The sequence below is a fragment of the Synchiropus splendidus genome, chromosome 2 (genome assembly GCF_027744825.2).
Source record: "Synchiropus splendidus isolate RoL2022-P1 chromosome 2, RoL_Sspl_1.0, whole genome shotgun sequence".
NCBI lineage: Eukaryota > Metazoa > Chordata > Actinopteri > Syngnathiformes > Callionymidae > Synchiropus > Synchiropus splendidus.
The window spans coordinates 24,661,511-24,674,063 of NC_071335.1; the positions used below are offsets into that span (position 1 = coordinate 24,661,511).

Here is a 12,553-nt window from a genome sequence, read left to right on the forward strand (position 1 = left end):
ATTTCAGTATTTATTTCTTTAATGGCAAAAGGAAAGCACTGAGGGTTTGATATGAAAGCGCACTTGACACTGCCATAAATATGAAGTGGTGGAATATAAAGTACACCAGGTGTTGCTGAGACACAGAAGGACAGCGGGTTAATATGAATAGATATTCCCAGGCAACGTCCCGATGATGAGACTTGGGTTGACCACCCCGGTTCCCCTGCCTCCCAGGAGAAGTCACATGAGAAAAGCGTCGTAAACGTGGTGCTCCCTGTGGAGTTTCGGAGCCTGTCTTGTAAAAAGGAGTCACAAAGAGGACAAACACCGAGGGCTTTAAATGACGAGCTCAATATTTCGTGGTTTCCCGTGACCATGTGAGGCGGGAAGGCCATTCACACGAGCCGGTGAAGATCCGACAACCGCCACACTGTGGAGACGCCGAAGTAAAAGCAGCAAGCGTGGCACGTTAAAGATTTATTAAGCAGACGTTTGGCATGAAACACACTCTTCCTCCTGACCAAGGCCCAGCCTTCAGTCTGTCCTCAGCGCAGACAATGTTTGTTCCTCAGTAACACAAGCGGCAGCGGTTCGCTCCGGGTCGTAACACAGTGATAAAAACCTCCACCTTTGATCCGTGACCCACAACTCCTCAGCTGCTTAACTGTCTCAGAGCGTGTCCTCCTCCTCATCACGTGAATGCTCCTCAGTCCATCCCAGAGTTCTGCGTGTGGATGTCGGTCATCACAATGGAAGTGGAAGACCCGGGTCAGTGCTGGACTGTCAGATTGAGGAGCCTCGTGCTGAGCGCTCTGTTGTGCTCCATCAGGTACTCGATCAGGTCGGACTGCTTCTCCACCACCTCCTCCAGATTGGACCCCTCCCTGCCACACAGCACATATTGTCAAAACACAACTATTTGTAATCACATTGAACAAAAGGAATGCAGCGTCCGATCGGTAACAATGTGGATATTTTCTTTTCATCTGAATATAAAACCAGAAAATGAAACCCACATATATTGTTCGATTGGATTTTTAGCAAGACTACTACTATTATTATACTAATAATGTACATTATTATGTCAGTAATAATATGTTTCAGCCTCAGTACTTGAAATGTAAATGAATAACTATAAATACAATAAAATAACTCAATTAAACTACACAGTAGCACAAACTCTGCATACTTCCAATACATACTGTATCAACCATACGCAACACACCGAGGCAAGAGCAGGCTGATGGGCCAAATGGGGCGACTTGCGAGCAAATTCTGGGGTTGCTGGGGCAGCAGCTGAAGCAAAGAAGCCCATACCTCTCTTTCTCCACCCCAGTGCTACAAGCCTGAAATGGCACAGCATGGAAGCTCCTTAGAAGTCAGCTCCATTGGTTTACTCAACATGAAGGACCAGCTGCTACTTCTAGTCTCAAGCAGATGCCAGAGCTCTTCTCTAACAGAGAGGTCAGTAACCCGACCTTGTTCTTTCTGTCGCGACCCAAATTTCATGACCATAGGTGACGGCGATAATGTAGGTCGACCTGTTGTCTTTTGACTCAGCTCTCTCTTCTCCACAACAGAGGCATCCTCATGACTGAGTGACCCATTGGTCGATGTCACGCTGAACAAGCTCCAGAGACATCGAATCCACTCGACAGCCACCTTTTCCCGAATTTTATGCTTTACACCAAAGATTTGTTACCTTTTTTCCTAAAGCAAATTTGATTACTGTATTTTCCAGACTATAGAGCGCACCGGAATATTAGCTGCACCCACAAAATTTAAGAAGAAGAATAGATCTTCATTGTACATAAGCCGCAGCCGTCTATAAGCCGCGGGTGCACTGGTGCTGTCCGCGCCACAGAATATCATCTAGTTCTAGTTTTGAAAACGGGGTCCAGCATGGAGACTGACTCATGAAATAATCTCGGCAATGTTCTGAACTTGAATCATGAACTCCTCACATCTTTACATTTAAAGTGTTCTGTTTTCACCCTCCAGTAGATCGTCTCTGTTGGCAGCGCTGTGGACACACGGGCGAAAACAGCGCAATTTCAGCACTTTACATGTGAATAAAAAGCCTGTGATGTCATCGGTGTAATGTGATGACGCTCTTTAGACTGTAAAAAATACGATGCTCCGAGAGACACTCAGCGGAAGCAGCTGTCTTCAACATCTTTTTATGAAAGTTCCAACTCTGGACATTTGCAAAAGTTTCAGATTCAGGTGGCCAAAGAACGCTGCATCTGACACACACAAAACAGCAGTGGAAATTACGGATTATTTCTTGGGCAATATGCTTTGCGTTCCGAATGTCAAGCTCAGACCGGCAAGTGCCTGCGAGTGACCGCTAGTTCCTGCAGTTTCACATTCATAAGCACGAAAAACTCTGTGCTCCGTCAAGTGCTGGTGTTTTTAATTTAATATAGTATTGAATTTGTGGAGTTGACACCTTTTAACATGCATGTGCTGCAGGATACAAACTTTACATGACAGACTGAAAAAAACCTCTGCAGTAGACATGCTGTTGCCAAGCGAGCGGCGAGTCGGCATAGAGGGAGGAGCGGACGCATTGCGGGCGGTGCTTCATCAGTGCGCCGACTGTGATTGGATTTTGTGATCGGCAATGACAGGCAGTGACTGGCATATTACATTCTGCTTATTGACCTGTCGGATCTTACCTCCTTGGCTATTTCACTCAAAGTACTAAACAATTCATTGGCTGCAGGTGGATACGAGTGAGCTGAACACCAACAGACCTGAATCCGGTCTCTGTGGTCCGACCGGGGACGTTTTGTGAATGCTCGTCCTCGCACACGTCCGGGGCAGGTCTCCGACTGTTGTGCTTCCACACTGTGGCTGGAAACACAAAAATCCTTTTACCAAGTTCCTACACAGTCAATCAGGAACCGAGCTGTCAATCTCTCAGGTGAGAAACTCCACACCACGGTTCCTCCATCCCTCGCTCTCTCCCCTAAACACACACTCGCCGTCATATCCTGCACTTAGCCCTTATGAGCTGCCGTATCCTGCACTCCAAGCTCCAATTCTCACACCATAAACATACACCTTTACAAGCAGGGGCCGGGTTAGAGGAAAGGTGTGGCTGCTGGTGTAACGGCAGAAGATCCGGCGTTAAATATGGGAGATGGTTTCCATCAAGATAAGCCAGTGTGTGTGTGTGTGTGTGTGTGTGAATGAGCGGAGGGAGGTGCAGCGGTGTATTGATAAGGCCCGGCGTCATTAGTCAGAGGAAATTGTCAGGGAGGTTCTAAAGAGACCGATCTTTACTTTGCCACAGAGCGCAGCAGCCAGGCTCACACGCCATCCAGGGACATACTGGGGATGCCTGCATAATGAGGCCCTAAACGCGTGTTTGCAAGAGATACAGTCATTGCAAGCAGGTCTGTGTGAGACAGAGGGAAGCATCTGAGAAATGTAGGGAACGGAACTGCCGGAGAGAGAACAAAGGGGGCTGAATAACGGAGCCACTTCATTTGTTTGTTTGTTTTGGAAGTGTAGCACATTTACTAGGGCATACTGAGTTGTATGATTCACTACACTATGGTCTTTGCTAGCCTGCAGCTTCGTAGCTCAACATCAACTGCGTGTCCCGAATTATTTTATGAGCAACTGCATAACTAGGCAACTAGTGTCGACTCAAGAAGTGAGGGTTGCGGCAGGAGGGGAGGACGTAATGGATTTTTTGTCCAAAAACACTACAGTCACAACAAAAATCACCCATCTATGACGACACAAAACCTCAAGTTGCAGCCAAATATTTCTTGGATCAAGTAATAACCATCCAAAACTGACTGTGGATTGCAGGATTTCCTGAAGGCAAAGCCAGCCTGGATGTGGAAATTGGCAAACGATGGACGTCTGGCAGAGTTTTGAGGAAGGTGGCACATTTCTCACCTGCCTGTTAAAGCCTCGCACGACAGACAGAGCTGAACAGAAAGTGCTCAGACCAGCCGGGCTCTCAGCACCAGCTTCAATTACCGCTCCAGAAGCGCACATTTCCAGGCGATAACAGCAGGAGTGCAGAGGTGTCAAACCCTCATTGTTTCGCATAGAAACTACCGTCAGGCAAAGTGCCGCCTTTCAGGGCAGCGACACCTCCGCAGACCTCAACTAGGGATAAAAGCGGAAACAGTACAGAGTTCGGTTAAAAAAACAAAAACGTTTCTGTTTAGTCAGAGAGACGACACATTTGTTTTGGATATCATTACTGCATGTGTAGACTACAGTAGCTACACAACTAACACGCATAAGGATGTAAACTCCCTAACAAAAAAGTTATTAAAGTAAAGGAGTAAAGAGTATGATCAATATGATACAATTATATATATTCCTCAAACTGTATTGTTTTCAGCGTATGCCCCAAAACCACATTTTTCTGTTAACAACTGAATAAAATAACATGTGTTTTTATTTTGCAACTTTAAAAAAAAGATTATTTTCTAAATAATTATACATGTACAACAGTCATGATTAACACTTCTTTTATTGACTCAATTTTCTGAGTGTATAGCGCTATAACTGTATGAATGTACGTAATTCCGAAGGTATTACTACCGTGAGTGTACATTTTTAATTGAATTCAATTCAAACTGTTGGTGTACTTTAAAACTTAACAAAAACAAAGTGGAAAAAATATGTGAATTTCACAACTAAGATCAGAGGTTTTATATCAGCATTTCATGACTGGATGATTCGTTTTTAATGATTGACTGATTTTTTTTTGTTAATAATGATTTATTTTACTTTTATTTTTACTCAGGCAACATTAAATCTTTGGCATTGTTACACATATACTAGCAGAATCGATGTTGAATTTCCCCACTGTGGGTCTAACAAAGGCCCTCTAACAAACAGATGTGAGCCAGGAGACCCATGTGTCTAAAATGAGGCCACTGGAGTCAAATGAGTCAACCTAGCAGGACAGAGAGACCTGGAAATACAAAATCAACAGCTCGGTAAATATGAATTTTGCCGTGGCAGTGACAGAGATATTACAATTCTAAACTACATGCAGTTAAATGCACATTTAGTTAGGGCTTGCTTCAAAGTTTAAGGAGAGTCTTTGGTCAATTTTATAATGATAGTTCGGTTTACCTAGCATGCATGTGTTAAAAGGTGCACCTCAGGGCAACGTCCTTGGTGCTCTCCATCAGCCAAATGCTTTAACCAATAAATGCGTTTAATTCAACGGCTATACAATGGGATAAATGCAAGTGATGCTGTACTAGTACTGTCAAGACATAACAATAATTACAACAATAATTGAGATAATACCCCTGTTTCTTTCCTCAAATTAAACGGTGGCAGCTCCACCGGAATTTACAGTGGAACTCGTAAATACCTTGTGGGTTAATAGCAGATAGCTTTTTGTCTTAAGCAGAGCAGGAGCATCTCGATCAAACAGCTCATTCACAGTGATGGGCATTGAAAATGTCTTGTCTATTTAATACCAGCTCCATGCATCAGTTTAGTTTACATTGTGTTCTGCACATATTCCATTATTAATAAGGCAGGAATCTGGCCTCTGTCTTAATGTGTGTGTGTGTGCGCTGCAGCTTGTGCGCCCTGCAGCGTTTGCACTCAATCCTGACCACGCGAAGTAGAGAGATGTATTTGAAGAAAAAGCCTTTGAAGACCACAGCGTTGCTTTGATGTGCGTGGAGCTCTATAGAGGAGAGAGTATTCATGTTTAAATGAGCAGCAGAAACATACTGCAACCCTCAAAGACACAAACAGTTACAATCGTCACGCACTTCAAAGAGAAGCTGAACGAGTCCTTCCTGTGTGGACCTGATGGCTGCAGGCTCAGCATCACCGTCTCCTGCGCAGAGTTCTCATTTCATCTACGCACTTTGGTCACTTGGACAGACATGCGAGTCCCTGGCTGCGGTGAGAGGTTTGCGCTGCGAGGCGTTGCGGGGCTTGTGTCGTGGGTGAGCGCTCTGATCCGAGCTGGAATGCGACCGGCGAACTCAGATACCCCCCTGACACACACACACTGTAAACACCAGGACAATGTGTGCGTGTCTCCCTGTTTGGGTGGAGCAGCTGAGTGCTACCCTTTGGGCTAGGCTAAATCCTAATGCCCCTTATCTTCTCTCCTCACTTCTCTGGTATCTCCATCCACAATCTGTACCCTTCAGCTGCCAAACACACCTTTCATACAAATTTCCTTTCAATACAGGCTTCTAAAATAATCCATATCCTCTGATAGAGAACGTTTAACAGCAGCTTTCCTACAATTATTGAGGGGGAAGACGACTAGTGAATTAGTCCTCCCCAGCTGAAGATGCTGTCAAGTGTTGACAGAGTCAAAAACAGCACCATACTGCAGGGCAATGTCTAATTCATACATCCACTTTAACCGTGTTCATATTACAGTTAACTTTGTAACAAAAACACTGAGCTTCCTCTTAAATGAAAGTGTCATAACAGCTACATTGATACAGGAAGAGGGTGCAACTCAAGTGTCTGACATTAAACATTAACAAAGTAATTTTTGTTGGAAACGTGGACGTGAAGTGAGTACATTAGCACATTGCATTTTGGACTGCACTTTAGTAAACCATCGAGAGTGATATTTTCCATAGATGGTGTGGCATGGGTGTCGAGTGGATCCAGTTACATGTTTGCTCGAGGACAGATCCCAATTTTCAAGAGGAGTTTTGTGTATAGTTGGTTTTGTCATAGCTATGAGCATTATTCTGAGATAATGAAAATGATTCAGTAGTGAGCAATATGCATTAATGTAGTAATCAAAAGTGCATCCTATAAATCCATACTTCACAGGCCCAGTGAAGAAGACAAAACAAGGGAGTGTTGTTGGACTGGCAAATAAGAAACTAGGATTGAGAAGCAATATTCTGCATTTTTTGGTACTCCATTTCCACACCTCCACCGACAACACCAAGTGCTTTCAACATTGAAGAGATATATGACCATAAAAAAGGCAGCAGACGTACCATATTTTAATCCATTAAAAAAGGAGGCTGAGCACAAATCTCCTTAAACTCACAGGTTTTCATCAATACCAATATCAATTTCTTCAGTAACTGCATCTTTGAAAACATACACGCGATACCATCTCTTCATATTGACCAATGACCATATTGGTTACCGCCGCCCATCATAATGTTGCCAGACATCATGATGAAAAAAATAACCCTAATAATAACAATAACACCTGTAAATAACTTTTGACGAATTTACTTTTAGAGCATCTTCAGCTAAACACCACATTATCTCATGGCAAAGCTCTAGAGCCAGAATTCTGCTGACCATCTAAAGGCATCCTTGCAAATGAGGCACTTGCTAGACCACTTGAAAGACACACATTCAACTCATTAAAATATATAAATAAATAGCACCAACAACCTTTCAAAGTGTCAGCCCAGGGTTAACCGAAGTGGAGGTCACAGAGGTCAAGCCTCGGACCACTCATGTTTACTGTAAACAAAACCTGATTTGTCCCTTGATAACGTCAAATTTCGCAGCAACTCATTTAGAAAATGGGACGTGGTGGTCAACTATTTGCTTTCGCCAGGTTGCTGTGGATGTAAACAATGAGTGAAAACTTTTCTTTCATCGTAGAGTCTCAATGACTGCCGCCACCTCACTTCACACCAAACAACCAACCAAAGTCAGTGTAGAATGATCGATGAATTGGCTCATGAAGAAAAGCAACCGGTCTACTTCCAGCTAGCCATAGCGCTGACATGCATCCACCACATACACACTACTGCTACCAACCTCTTGCACCTCACTAGTGAAAAAAGGGCTTTTTCATGACCAACTGCTGATCGCCAGCCAGCCTTGTGCTTGGCTTCTTTATCACTCCACAAATCAGCGCTGCGTCGCCACAAAAGACCAACTACAGAGCTACGTACCTCGACGAGCAACATAACAGCGTCACGTAATGTGAATGACTTTACAACTGAGTCGATGAGTCGCTGGATTATATGGCGTTTAATAAAACTCGGTGTAATCGAGCGAGGACAAAAGAGGCAGATCAGGAGGGAGAAATCAGCAGATCAGCAGAAGAGGGAGGACAGAGAGTTGAATGCTTGATTGTCATGCTGTCAAGTCTGAAAAGGGCAGGGCAGGTATTGTGATGCCAATGTGCTCAGATTGAGTGGAGGGAGGGGGTGGGAGGGGGGAAGCAGCGGCTGTTTGTGTGCAGTGTAATCTACAGGGTGTGTCTCTATCAACCGCATCTCACACCATATCAACATCGTACGAAGGCCGAGGTTTCAATCCGTCAGGATCATCGTGTCATGGTTTTCATTTCTGGAACACCACCCATGTGTGCTGAGATGACGGTGTGAGCTGCTGTCTGACTTGCATGTGTCCTTCACTAGCTTCAGTTTACTCTCAACAGACATCAATGACAGCTCAGATCCCTGACTTGAATGTGTTACATTAATGATGTTAAATATCTTTCACCCGAGGTGAGTGTTTCCGCATTAAATTGTGATCGCATTTCATGAAAAACTGCCATATTTGTTGGTCTACGGCATCCACAGTTTTCATTCATTCATTCATTCATTCGTACACAGCAGCAAATAAAAGTTCACAGACCTTTTTCAGCTATAACTCTGTGGCACCCACCAACTCTACATTAGTTAACACACTTCAGCACCGAGGATAACAGGGGGTTGTGACAGATTTTAATCTTCGCTTCTCTAATCCTTAAATTAGCAGGTTATGCCAAGTTGTGACGGCATCAACCAGGATGGGAGATCTTGAAGACCCTCCTCAATTACTACTGACTCCCAGTAGAAGGCAAGAGCTGAAGGAAACATCAGCAATACGAAAGTGAAGTTGGTTGACATTGACATACAGTACTTGCAGACTTCACCACAAAACCTGACCTCTTTGAAGTCATGTGATATAAGTTTACAAATAGATTTTAACTGTGAGTTGTCTGAATCAAAGTGAACGCAGACGGGTGGTTAAACAGCGTTCAAGTAGCAACTACCTTAGTTATGTGTCTTGAAACATCTGAAATGCAACTAAGGTAGACACTTAATTCATGAAGTACAATCAATGAAACACATCAAACTTGATGCACTTCAGTGTAGAAAGTAGCCCGTAGTTCAAAGGCTTATTCAGATCACACCACAGCGAGAGAGAAGAGATGTTTTACAGCGTGGCTCACCGCCATGGCTTCAACGACCATTACATGGTGTAAGAACAACGATTGAAAGCTAAAAAGCTCACGTGATCAAACACATGAAAGCAGCAACACATGAACACAATGAAGTGAAAACATCAAAACAAGTGGATAACACATCATCATGGAGGTGGACATGATTATGAAGGTTTTCGGCATGTTTTTCACAGAAAAATCGAAATTAACATAAAGAGATGACAGCAATAAGTCAACATCTCATGCATCTGGCCGGACATATGACGAGACGTGAAACTACACAGTCATCTAATTTTTGTTTGGTGTTCAGTACTGCCTTTGAGAGTAGTTCAATTCTGATGCTCCAAACCTGGTGCTTTGTGTTTTATTTTGGTAGTGGTGGTCCATTTGGTGTGTTAACACTTTAAAGAGGAGCTGCATTCGATTTTCAACTATAGATGAACAGCAGAAGTTGTGAGAGGCCCATTTACAAGAAGACAGACTGTGACTGTTACTTTAATATTAAATATTTAAATGGGTAATTAATGACTCAGCTCACCCAAATGGTAGATAAGAAAAGGCACAACCAGGATCAGCTCCAATGCCAAAATTCCAATCAGCAAGTAGGTGGCCACTGCAGGACTCAGGCCAACAGCCTGAACCACCAAAAAGGCCACCGTTCCTTCAAAAAAAAGAATCGAATTTAGCTTCACTGCCACTTAGTGGCGAGTTCAGGGAAGTGCGGCTCAGTACCTGCAGAGTGGACGGTGATGGGCAGGTTCTTCAGGGACTTCGTCTGCCTGTAGAAGCGCAGGTATCCACGCTTTCGAGCGTTACTGTGATGTCGGTGCGAATACTCGGTGTAGAGCTGCACCACCACCCACAAACATGCTTTTCCGAACGCAATGACATCTGTGCCACTCATTCCACCCAGAATTTTGGCGCATTCATCAGCATTGCCAAGTTTTAAGAGACACATGGCAGCCAGTACCACGGCCAACACCACAAACACCACCTGAAAGGAGACAAAGTCTAACATTATTCATCAGAATCAGATTTATTGCCATGATCCATGGGGATCCCACCAACTAGGAAAGTGTTTTCGAATAAAGTGCCGACAGAAAGTAAAATAAAATAAACAACAAAAGTTGTTCATGAATTCAACAGTCTGACGGCTGAAGAAAAGAAACTGTTCCTGTGACGGGAGGTTCTGGTCTGGATGGACCGTAGCCTCCTGCCAGAGGGAAGAGGAACAAACAGTCCATGACCAGGGTGAGAAGGGTCGGCTCTGATCCGACCTGCTGTCTCTGGATCCAGTTTCATGTTTGCTCAAGGACAGATCCCACCTTTCAAGGGTAGTTTTGTGTATAGTTGGTTTTGTCATGGCGATGAGGATTATTCTGAGATAATGAAAAAGATTCAGTACTGAGCAATATGCATTAATGCAGTCATCAAAAGTGCATCCTATAAATCCATACTTCACAGGCCCAGTGAAGAAGACAAAACAACGGAGTGTTGTTGGACTGGCAAATAAGAAACTAGGATTGAGAAGCAATATTTTACTTTTTTTAGGGACTCCATTTCCACATCTCCACCAACAACACCAAGTGCTTTCATCATTGAAAGCACTTGGCCATGAAAAAGGTAGCAGATGCACAACCCTATTTTAATCCATTAAAAAAGGAGGCTGAATACAAAGGAGTATGTTTGCACGATCCTCTTTGGGCTGATGGAATCTTCCCGATATTTGAATCTCCTTAAACTCACAGATTTTCATTAATACCAATATCAGTCTGACGGCCGAGGGGAAGAAGCTGTTCCTGTGACAGGAGGTTCTGGTCTGGATCGACCGTAGCCTCCTGCCAGAGGGTAGAGGAACAAACAGTCCATGACCAGGGTGAGAAGGATTGGCTCTGATCCTGGGTCCTGCGTATGCATATCACTTCATTAAACCCAAATTCCTGATAATAAATGTTACAAGAACCATTCCCAGTTACTCATTTGGGAGGAAAGCTTGAAAACACATGGATATAATTTCTGTTTTCAGTCAACGTACATGTAGAAGTGACAGCAGGACAGTGTGCCACATTGGTATCTTCTGGAAGTCCCTGCTGATGGCTGAGTGGAGTGCATCTGCAGATATGAGCGGACCGTCGTCTGGGATGGTTTCCTCTATGCTCCCCGTCATGGCTGCCGGGTCCACAGGTTGCTGAATGGAAACACATCAGTGTTCTTAAAATATTGCATTGAACTCAAGTACAAGCAACCACCTTATATTCAGGTATGATCAGAAGGTACCGTCCTCCTCAGTCGTTTAATTCATAAATACAAAAAACATCCATTACTCACAAGTTTTAAAAATATATATATACAAATGTAAAAGTATAAAACGTCAAATTTCTCGTGCAATGAGAAAAGGGAAGCTGCACTGGGTGAACGCACTTCCTGTGGCACAATAAAAATAAATAAATATAAGTTACGTTTCATATGTATCTCGCTGTCTACCTTAATTCGAATGGGAATTCAAATGCAACACGCGTGCGTGTTTATTGTCGTTTCCGAGAACATACACGATGTTAACTGAGCAATGAAGCATTCGTAATTCGCACTCTAACGCCATTTTGTTTCTTAAAGTTACGCAAAATATCAATTGAAGCGCCGCGTTTCTCGTTTTTACAGAATTAGAAGTTCACATACGAAAACAAGGTTCAGTCTCAACCTTTCAGAAACAACGCCGGTCAGTTGACCGAGCAGAATAACACAAATCATACGTACAGCGTCATATATTCTTCTGGAGTTCATTTCGTTTTCACGTCGGGCCGTTAAAAAGAAGGCAATGTTAAAAAAAACAAGCTAACAAGCGTTCTGCAACACTCAAACGCTCCGCGTCTCCACCTGCAAACAGTTGGTCACATGACTGATATGCGGAAGTGACCTCGTTTTTTTCATAAAACTTTATTAACACAAACAAAGCGAATAGCCGTTTTTGTTTTATCCCTTTAACATTATAACTGGTATATGGTGCTCAATTAACAGCTTAATGATTAATTGCGCTTTATTTACGCAGTAAACCACAGTTATTTGACGATTGTTATTTATCAAGCGCTACTATTATTTTGAGGATATATTTTATTCTAAAAAGCTGTACTTAATTGCATCACAGATTTTAAATTGGGGATTCAATTCTAATGTTAAAAATATGAATATGTCTCACAACTGCTTCAAATCCATTAGAAATTATTTATTTTATATATTTTATTAGTTATTCATTTAAATTAAGATTTAATTTCAATATTTAAATTTCATAGTAGTGCTTTATTTGGTAATGTTATTAGCAGATTTTAGGTCGCATGATTTACATTTTTTTCTATTTATTACAATATTTTTTCCAGGTATCAACAAGCAACAATTCAATGACTA

General features: G+C 42.9%; 1 protein-coding gene across 1 annotated transcript; it reads right to left on the reverse strand.

The window, feature by feature from the left end:
* Window positions 1-446: 446 nt before the first annotated feature.
* tmem192 (transmembrane protein 192) lies at window positions 447-12,054 on the reverse strand. The gene is made up of 6 exons (XM_053857509.1): window positions 11,909-12,054; window positions 11,190-11,342; window positions 9,887-10,148; window positions 9,693-9,815; window positions 2,742-2,841; window positions 447-866 (listed from the first exon to the last, which is right to left on the reverse strand). The coding sequence occupies exons 1-6, from the start codon at window positions 11,933-11,935 to the stop codon at window positions 752-754; spliced, it is 780 nt and encodes a 259-aa protein (XP_053713484.1). The 5' UTR covers window positions 11,936-12,054; the 3' UTR covers window positions 447-751.
* Window positions 12,055-12,553: the final 499 nt, after the last annotated feature.